Below are 10,339 nucleotides of genomic sequence, written 5' to 3' on the forward strand. Positions count from 1 at the left end.
TGTACTAGTAGGCCAACCCCGACCGGCAAAGAATAAAAGATAGGATGCACTGCTCTTTCCTCGGGCAAGGTAGTAATCTCACACACAATCGACAGTATAGAAGAACAGGCCACTCAACAGAAAGGGCTGGCTAAACGAACGACCAGAGTACCCGGGAACATCTCCCCCAATCACAACGGCCTACAAATCGCAGCTAATCCCGGAGGGAACATTAAGGCAGTCGTCACTGACACTGCCGCCAGTCACGCTCACGCCAGTCCAAGTCCAATCCGAGCAGCTGCCATCACCGCAGGCAATGTATACTTCGGTACAATCATCATCTTCACACGTTCCAACGATGTTCTCGAGCACAAAATCCGTGATCGGTACCCCGGTAGTAGGGGTCTTGGAGGTGTCATCATAGTTCTGCTCAATGACAATGCCGTAATCAGTAGCGTCCGAAAAGGCAATCTCATGGTAAGTGACTTCGCTGACGGAGCCAGTGTCGCCGTAGATGGTCTTGATACGGATTGCTAAAGCATACGTTAGAGGACGGCAAACGGATGGTTCAAATGCTTTCCCTTACCTTGCTGGGACTTGAGAACATTGACATCATAAAACGTCACGTTCTTGACAGTGTTATCATCCCGACCACCAACAGAGCCAATAGACAGGCCGTGACCACCAGAACACACACTGGCACTGAAATAAATGTTCTACCAGATCGTCAGCAAGGCGCCTCTCCTCTCAATCAGTGCCAGGGGACGCATACCTCTCCAGAATTGATGGCAACGCAGTCATCTTGGTTGTAGATTTCGGCACCTGTGATCGTGATATAGGTGCTTTCCCCGATGTCGAAGCCATCCGTATTGGCGGCGAGGTCGTCCGTGTCACCATCCGTGTTATCCACCGTGATATCAGTCATGGTAAGATCAGTGGAGCCATCGATGCTGAACACCTGCACAGGAGAGTTCTCGATGTAGATGCTCTTGATGGTGGAAGAGGTCAAGTCATGGGCATAGAAGAACTTGGGCTTTGTTTTACCACCATTGCCACCCTCTCCATCCCACCAGCGGCTGCCATCGCCATTGAGCACCGCGTCGCTCTCCCCCTCGACCGTGATATCAGTTCCAGAAACACGCACAAGAGGCCCTTCCCATTCCTCGTATCCAAAAGTGGTTTCTCCCTGGAAGATCACCTAGTACATCTGTCAGCCAGTACTATTGACGCGATTGGGTGTGAGAATAAGACATGAATCACCCGGGGAACGTACGTGGGTTCCATCATTCAGGTCAGAGAGATCAAGGGTTGTGCCAGATGGGACGGCCACGTCGGACAGGTAGATTGTGGAGCAAGAGGTTTTCGACTTGCTGGCCTTGGATGCACCTTCGGAGCCCGAGAAGGTGCAAGTAGTCGCCCTCTTTTCAACCAAATTGACGTCAGGCGCTTCCGTAACCATGGGATGAGCCGGATCGGCAGGCGCCGCGCGCACAGCAACAGCTGCCAGCAGACTGCTGATCAGGATAAGCTGACGGACCATTCTTATAGCGGGTGACAAATGACCGAAATGGGAGGTCTCAAGTCAAGTTGGGAACTGGCAAGGCATACTCGAAAGACGGAAAGTGAGAGGACAAGACTCGCCCTTTTATATTGTTATTGGAAGACGTCTTTCCTGGGTGTCAGGGGTGGGCAAAATGGTCGTTGACGAAGCGAGGCCGCTATCGACGTTTTGGTGGCGGGTCTATGTCCGTGGTGAGGGGGCCGGACTGTTCCTGGCGCCGGAAATCGACTGCATATTCAGCCGACCATACCTGAAGTAATTCCCAGCATCGAGTATGCTGAGTATGCTGTTAGGTGGACTCAAGTCGGCTGGGTGGTTGCAGCCATGGGCTTTCTGCAGGTAATCATTGGTGGAGATAACGGTTGCACCGTGCGCAGGAACAACACCAGCGCCAATGCAACGGAAAAAACCAAGCCGGAGTCTAAATGCTTATTCAAGAATTGTGGTACCATGTTTGTCGCTGCTCATTCATCGGTTCTTCTCCATGTTATGCTGGGAGTTGCTGTCGGTGAATTTCCTTACCACCCACGAACTATACATTACGCACCGACCGAGGAAAAGCATAGTTGTGCAAGAACCATATCTCATCAGCATTATATAAAATGAAATGGACTAGGTCAGGGGCAAAGTTTCAGCCATGGCAGGTGCGGATGCTAGCGGACGTCCGTTAGGGGGCTCGTAACGGGGCCATGAGGGCACGAATCAAGTTGTCCGGTACGCCCATGTCCAGAGGACACAGGCCAGGTCGGACTACATTACCCGTGCAGGTCTAGTGCAGGTGATGCTGCAAAAATAACTTCTGCAGAACCTCGCGTGTCTCGATAGCAGATTCCAAACCCTCCAATTGCTATCTAATAAACTGGCTCACACCAAGCAGGTTCGCTTGTTACAATGGTATTATCCTTTTCGAAGTACTCGGGAAGTGGAGTGATCATAATAAAGTCCACTACGGGGTAATTGCGGCACCTCTCCCATATTTTGATTACAGACCCTGCTATTCGTCTGGTTTATTTCGGTTCTTTTCTTCTCATTTTTTGCCCCTTCTTTTCGTTCCTTATCCTTTCGATGTCGAATCTACATCGGGTATTATACTAAGAATGCTAGGGTGTCCGTCGAGCTTGAGGAAATGGGTGCGCGCAGCTTCAAAATTTGCTTTCTGCGAGTTGCGACTACCAGGACGCACTGGCCCCCAAAATTGCTGGAGCAATAAGAGTCCGAGAAGTTGTGGTCAGAAGAACTTGAAATTTCAGTCAGCCTCATTAATTTCCTAACCAAACCATGTGCTTTATCATTCGCACGTAAACTGTTCTAGGGGTGTGGTTGCACCCTATCAAATGAGCCTCAGAAAAACGGGCATGTGGTCACTCGATGTTCGAAAAATATGGTTAGCTACATGTTAACTTCCGCATGAGTGCCCCTTTCTCGTCAGACATTTCATCAATGCCTTCCAGGTACAATCAAAGAGACTCAATGGGCGTGGTAAGCAGGCCTCTTGAGGCGCTTGTTCTCGGCCAATTGCTTATATCTAAAGTGGCTTGGGCTTCCTGTTAGCAACACCGATTGAGAACTCCCATTATAAAACATATTAATCAAAGTAATGAAATTAACCGTGTATTGATTTACCTTAAACTCAACAATTCCAAGGTCAAAGTAATCAGAGTAAATAAATAGTGGGAATGAAGAACTCGAAAAAATTGGCTGTTAGATTTTACCTATAAAGCCTATGGTGTGCTTGTATGGAGATTCTTTTAATCTCATTGTCTAGTTAAAAGAAGAGATCATAATTTCGTTTCTTGTGATATGACCTGACTATTAGCCACTGTGACCATATGATCCAGGATTATTATCTGAGAAGACTTTCATATCATATGCAGTAACAGAGACGACCTAGCAGTCGATATTCTTATTATGTTTATATTTTAGACTCTTTCAATATGCAAATGATCGTCAAATCACTCAAACCCTCAGAAAAGTATGTTATCATAGGCTTGGACGATTGTTGGCACAACATCTCTACAAATGTCAATGTATGACAGAACAGTGATACATCCGTATAAAGACTACAAAATGTAAGGAATAAGTATCTATCCAGCAGTTAATGGATTTTTAGACCTTCACTTGCCCGCCAGTGTACGGTCGGGTTGTTCCCTTCTAAGCAGTGGATTTCTTGGAGACCTGATATTAGTACTAAGATAGCAAAGAAATAATACATTGATACTGAACTACTGTATAAAGGAGATGCTTGGTCAAAAGCTAAGTAGGAGTTAGGGCTCCACACAATTCCTGGGATATGCTACTCGAATAGAGCACATCTTAAATTTATTATATCCACGTGGCTTAGGTAAAATAACCAGTTCATTATATGTAAGAATGGGAATGGCAGTCTCGATGCTAGATGCACGATCCTGCTGACCTATTTATATGGAATGGAAACGCATAAGGAAGTAGAGAGATAGCCATTGTGTGGGAATCTGAATATGAAGTGCATCTTTCAGGCCGATAATGCGGCTGGCGAGCTGCATCGCATTCCATTTATATGGATGATTGATCAACCAAGCCGAACCCTTGACGTGGGCAGAAAAATGCTCTCATCCCTAATCCCCGGGGCCTTACCGTCCAAAAATCGCGGCGAAAAGAAGTGAGCTTTGTCAATTTTGGCCTGATTAGCCTTAACGAGTCCCAATTTACCACGTACTAAGTTCGGCGCCAATCCGTCGATAGTGTCGAGGGTGAAGCTATCCATCTCAAAGGGGTCTTCACGAATCATGCGCCTACTTCGTAGAATTTCCAATACCTGTAGCTCATCCCTTGTAAGATGCTTTTCTATATCATCAAGTGCCTTTGCCTCTTTTGCGTCGCTTTTACCAGATTCAACACCGAGGTTCTTCAGTTTCTCGAACAGTGCGTCTTTCTTTTCTGGCGGGACATATGTGAAAGCCCTAAAGCAGAATTCGAGTGCCTTGGAGATTTCGGTGTAGGAGATCTTCCCTGTATTATCCGCGTCGACGGTACCTTGGATGACTGAAACACAAAGGATTTTGGTTAACTGAAGAACTAAAACTGGAGCTAAAATGAAGTGCTTCAGGAGGTCCGTACTAGGTCTCAGAAGATCAAAGGCTCTTTGGAACCCTTCCTCCTCCATGTCCTGGATAATAGGCTCATACTGTTCACGGATCTGTTTTGTAGCACTGCTAACTGCCAAGAAGAATCGAGTATAGCTCTCAACCGTTTTCTTGGTGTGCCACGACCCAGCCGTCTGCTCATCACAGTCGCCCCTGATCGAGGCTGCAATCGTAGCTGCCGCTGAGAGACCTCCTGTCACAGCCAGATGGACACCCGAGGAAAACAAGGGGTCAATAAAACTGCCGGCGTCTCCGCAGATGCGTGCATTTGGTATGTGATAAGTTGACGCGGTATAGGACCAATCCGAGGCCGCTCTGACATTGGTGACTATCTCCGCTCCCGAGAGGAGCTTCCTAGTTCTGGGCGCCTTTTCGACGCATTGCTTATAAAAGTCCAAGCTTGAGGGACGTCCGAGCTGTCGCTTCTGTTCAGTCGCAATTTTCTGGTCTTGAACAACTCCCACGGAGCGAGTGCCATCGTGTAGTGGCATAAACCAAGCCCAGCCACTGGCGTCTGTTTATTGTTTAGCAAAAAGGGCCGACATATAAGCATATTGGTGAAGGTGGATTCTTTCACGAACTTACCGTCCAATGCCTCAAAGTACGGCGAACCTTCCATGTGCGTCCCGAGACCGTATAAGTTGTCAGTCTTCCAGTAAGCCCAATTAGCAACGTTTTTGAAATTATCGTTAAACTTCCGGTTTTTCAGGTACTTCGTGCTCAGTATGCCATTCCTCCCGCTAGCGTCTACGAGGTACTTCAAGGCGATGGATCCAGAACTGCCGTCTTTGCGGACCCAGGTGACAGACACAGGGCGGCCGGGATTCAATTCCCCGTTACTAGCTCTATCCGGCTCAGGCTCAATTCACCAATGTGTGATTCAAATTGAATTGTGTCGACCTTGGTTTCGTCAAAAATGTGAGCACCGCAAGTGCCGGCGTGTCTAAAGAGTAGGTCGTCGGATTCGGATCGTATCAAGTTCCAGGCATATGCATCAGGACCGCCTGCCTCAAGAAAGTCGGTATCTTGGCAGGCATTAGCATATTCAAGGAAATATATATACAATAGAGGGGCAAATATATGGGAGGAAGAGCAGGAATAAACTTACAGGCATCGGGCTGAGCTTGTGCGAGTCGGAAAACCGCGCCGTCCTATGGGTAGCGGTAGCTTGTTAACTCACAATGCAAGGAAACAGGGCAGCAATCAAGTACCTTGTGGTAAAACCCGTGAGCATCGAAGGTATCGTAAAAGTCTATAAACTTAAAGAAGTGGCGCAGGGAGGGAAGAGTGCTTTCGCCGATATGATACCTATCACACATGAAATGAGCCAACGGACAGCAACCTACTCCGTAGGGTAAGACTGATTATTCCAGGGTACCCAGTATGACCACTAACCTGGGAAATTTGTCTGCCTCCAGTAAGACTGTCTCGAACCCTTCGCGAGCCAAGGCTGCTGCTGCATATGAGCCAGCTGGGCCTCCCCCAATGACCAGCACAGTGCAGCTTTGCGGAACGGCCATGGCAGCTTGACACAATTTACGAGTGCGCTGTAGTGTCGGAGACACAAGATATATATCTAGATCATTAATATGTGACTGAAGAAATCAAATCCAATATAGATGTTTCAAAAGATATCAGTAGAACAAAATGATATAGCATTCATGCATAGGAGTGTTGACTAGGGCTTTTATAGCCTTTGAATGGTACTTTTCCGCGTGCCGAGGAAACGCCTGGTCCCCGATAGAGGCAGGCAGTTGATACCTGAACACCCACACATGGAGCCCGCAAATGGAATTCTGCAAGATATATCACACTAATACGTAGTGCAGCGTCCCTTCCAAGGAATGCCTGCATGTGGATGTGGCTGACCAATGAGATCTGGTTCTCTCTCCGAAGCTGCAGCTAGTATGCATTCCCCCCACATAAACCCCTCCCTCTCACAGAAAAGGTCTGTACCACCTCATATTATTAGGGATGGGGCCATCTTTTTGATAGTGACTGGTGTCCGTCCTTGCATGTATGTAGTCATATCGGGATTTGCTTCATACCTTGGGCTAAGTGTTGGCTTGTCTAAAGCCGCGATAAACCCCTCTTTCTGAATCATCTGGAGCTCCAGCCACCTTCTGCCCGCCAATAGCTTCCAGTTATCTAGACCTATTTTCTGCATCGAGGTCATGTAATGGGAACTAGTAGCATCACCCAATCAGGCACTGTACTGATATCGGGATTACCGATTGGAGAGCAGAAAAATACACACCATACTACCCTGATTACGCCACGGACAAATGGACCATTAGTGAGAGACCCCGTATAAGACACCCGATGGCCAGGTCAGTTATTCTTACCTGCAATCAGAGTAATAGTTAGATCAACATCATTCTTATAGCTGAAACCCTACTAATAAAAAATAATAAATTATTATCATCACCTTTGACAATGAAATCTATCTTATACATTTACCTCAAACTGGATATAGCTAAGATATATCTAGACTAATGTTTATTCAGCCTAGCTAGTTAAGTTAATTAGACTGAGAATAATGTTAGAGAAATCCGCCACTCACCCACCTAAAACAGCTTGGATATTATGAACAGCTTCTCCTCTCGCTGACTTCGTGTCACCGGCTTCTGGTTATGAATGGTTTTGGCATATGCGCGCCAATCACGAACTGGAGCAAACATGGGCCGACTATGTGATAATGTGTCCCTGAGCCTAAAGATGCATTGAGATACCGGCGATGTTGCAGCTTATGTCCTCAATTCCTCGATAAATACTGATCTTTATTGTACTCGTGATTTTATTTTCGATGTTGGAATGGTTGAATATGTGACACATGGGACGCTGGTATGTCAGTCAACTCCGAGAAAATTCGTGAGCACTGCTTTGAAGTCTTGTCTAAAATAATGCCGGCAGGTTGCCACAAACCGAATGGACTGGCCAAATAGTCTCCATGTTACAGAATTTTCGAAGAAAGTGTGCATTTTCGAATTGAATTTCTACCTATCTCTGTATCTTCAACAGATCCACCTGCCATATGCCCCGCTCACCGTCTCTCAAATATGGCCTCAACCGTTATGCTAACAAGCACTTGAATTAGTACCTTACGTCCCTCAATTTCCTTTTCTTTACTTTCCTTGCCTCTTCAATCTACACATGCTAGCAATGATTGAAGAAAAGCAGCTAGCTAGTGAGCCAAAGCTACCCACAGCTGTTGCCTGAGGGTGATCTGAAAGAGACCCGAGATCCAAGATGCACACATTTTACAGCAAGCACTCCCAATCTCTACCGATATGCTGTCCATATAAGTAATCTATTAACCCCAAAGATCCTTTTGGTCAGTACCGACTGCCCAGACCCGATATATTAGGCACCTTCATGACGGCCCATGAGGTACTCTAATTTTGGGAGTGAGTTTAGCCGCAGGCTGTGAGGGTCTCGAAGCCGACAGTTGCTCTTCTCGTCATACAAGACAGTATCCATCCCTGCAGCCCGTGCTGGTCCGATGTCACGCTGTTCGCTATCCCCAACATAGACCATGTCAGTTGGGACGATGCTATGTTTTTCCAGAACAGCGGAAAATAGACCATCCACCTTGGACACTCCGACCTCATTGGTGGTGACGAGGATATCTATGAATGGCTGTAACCCAAGCTCTGACACCGTCCATTCCTGTGCATCTTGTGGACCCTCGGTGATTATAATAACTTTCTTCCCATGGGACTTGAGCTTCTGTAGGAGACGAAGTGCCCCAGCCTTCAGTGTCAGGGCGGCACGGAGACTGCTTTTGTATATTGCCAACAGCTCTTCCACTTCTACCCGGGAAGGCTCATGCCCGTGGGCTTCGAGCAAACGTTGAAATCTATCACTGCGGTAATCTTCGGATGACTTTCCATCTGTGAACGCATTTGAAGAATTTGACCGAAGGATGTCACGATAGGTCGCCTGGAGATCGTCAATTGTGTCTTTGGTCTCGGGATGGTTGACTCGAATTGCCGCGAAGACTGATTGGGATGCATGGGCAGACGCCTTGCGAAACTCGTGCAGTGTGTCATCTAGATCGAAACCAAACCACGTCTTTTTGAAGAGAAGACTTGAAATGGGGTCTAGCTGTGAGCCATAAGCCTCAAGGTACAGGCCGCCTACTTCGGCTTCGATATGTTCAATTTCCAGTGCGGATAGCAGACCATGGCCCTGGAAGTCTTCAACATGAGTGTGGGACTTGACGCGGTTGAAGAGGCCGGCAGGAACGGCACCCTGATAGATCGATTGTTCTCGGTCACCGTTGAATAGGTAATCCCCAAACGGCTGCCTAAATTCCAAACAGCCTTCATCGTATGCGATGCCCCAGTACTGTGCCAGTGCGATTACTGTGTCTCTGGGGTCGGCCACCAATTGCTCATACAGGACAACTTGTGGTGCTGGGCTAGCATTGAGCATTCTGAAAAGTGAACGATAGCAAATGAAAAAGCTGTATAGGTCGCCCCAGCCCATATTTTTCCAGCTATCAAAGACGCGCACTGGGTCCCGGACAAGAAACGCGGGCCGCGTCATCTCGTAGGCTGCTCGATTGGGCAGGATGTTGAAGTCGCATTCACCCTTGAAGAACTCGTGACCCAATTCCTCTTTCGTGACCAGAGTGGTAAAGCCTTCCGACACCGCTTGGTGGTAGACGGGATGGGCTTCTGGATGAGAGAAGATGGTGTAGTCGGGCTTTATTCGAGCTAGAGTTTGGTCGCTGAATTTGTGGTAGTTGCCTTGCAGAATCAAGCGACTCGTAACCGCACAACGAGGGAGTTCGCGAAAGATACGCATGAAGAGTGTGGAGCCCGAACGAGGGCAGGCGACTAGGACCCGAATCTGGGTTTGTTGCTGGTTTGGATATTAGCATACTCTCTGAAACTAATGTATACGTATACGTACGCCCTGAGCGCCGCTCGTCACGTCGGCACTGGCAATCGTTTGCTCTTGAGGGGTTTCTGAGTGAGGCATATTTTGGTCCTGTTACTAAATCACAATGGATACTCATAAGATATGTGGACACTGGATAGCATCATTCGGCTGACGCTCGTTGTCCTTAAGTAGTTCAGGCATTCTGTACTTGCCGGTTTATCCTCCCCGTGTGTCGCTCCGTCGAAAACATGAGTCTAACCGTGAATTCGACCGATCGGCGATCCTCAGGAACATGACGAGATCGCTTATTCCAATGGCGTTATCCCCCCTGCATGTTCCCCTTTGCTGTCAGCATGACTCTCACAGTTGCAAATGCTTATGTTGGGCGACACCCTTATTCAAGTTCTAGATCGGTGTCGCCGAAAAATCGCCCCCATATAAGCCCTGTCACTAAAGCATTCCATTTAGGGCATGATTGGCTGCGATCGTGCCGCTCCGCCCGCGGGCCCTACCGCGGATACGGCCTTAGTTTGTTGCAAACCCTGAAGGATGATTGCGCAATAGTCAGCCCACAGATCTGAAGAGCAGAACATTGGGGCACATGAGCAGTTACCTTTTCAGGATCGAAGATCTGCGTAAGCTTGTAAGTAGATCAAGGCTGAGATAGCCTAGTGACCATCATAGCCTCACTTGACCGGCAAGTGTTGAGCGCCGAAGTCGGAACATCGCCGCGACCTGAGCCTGGGACTATTTACTGCAACCTCATCCTACATGCCTAACAATCCAA

General features: G+C 47.8%; 3 protein-coding genes across 3 annotated transcripts; all 3 read right to left on the bottom strand.

Annotated features, from left to right (window-relative positions):
• Positions 1-180: 180 nt before the first annotated feature.
• On the bottom strand, positions 181-1,519 carry pgaC (polygalacturonase III precursor pgaC-Aspergillus niger; the record flags this gene model as incomplete). The annotated part of the gene is made up of 4 exons (XM_001390775.1): positions 181-512; positions 566-695; positions 752-1,177; positions 1,253-1,519. 4 exons carry the CDS (start codon positions 1,517-1,519, stop codon positions 181-183), a joined length of 1,155 nt encoding a protein of 384 aa, XP_001390812.1.
• A 2,569-nt stretch (positions 1,520-4,088) lies between these two features.
• An05g02450 (uncharacterized protein) lies at positions 4,089-6,182 on the bottom strand (the record flags this gene model as incomplete). Its single annotated transcript, XM_059747972.1, has 6 exons — positions 4,089-5,176; positions 5,248-5,521; positions 5,563-5,687; positions 5,771-5,813; positions 5,874-5,970; positions 6,058-6,182. 6 exons carry the CDS (start codon positions 6,180-6,182, stop codon positions 4,089-4,091), a joined length of 1,752 nt encoding a protein of 583 aa, XP_059603746.1.
• Positions 6,183-8,025: 1,843 nt separating this feature from the next.
• On the bottom strand, positions 8,026-9,651 carry An05g02460 (uncharacterized protein; the record flags this gene model as incomplete). The annotated part of the gene is made up of 2 exons (XM_001390777.1): positions 8,026-9,531; positions 9,583-9,651. The coding sequence occupies 2 exons, from the start codon at positions 9,649-9,651 to the stop codon at positions 8,026-8,028; spliced, it is 1,575 nt and encodes a 524-aa protein (XP_001390814.1).
• Between the last annotated feature and the right edge of the window lie 688 nt (positions 9,652-10,339).

Source organism: Aspergillus niger, assembly GCF_000002855.4.
Source record: "Aspergillus niger supercontig An05".
In the NCBI taxonomy this organism is placed as follows: Eukaryota; Fungi; Ascomycota; class Eurotiomycetes; order Eurotiales; family Aspergillaceae; genus Aspergillus; species Aspergillus niger.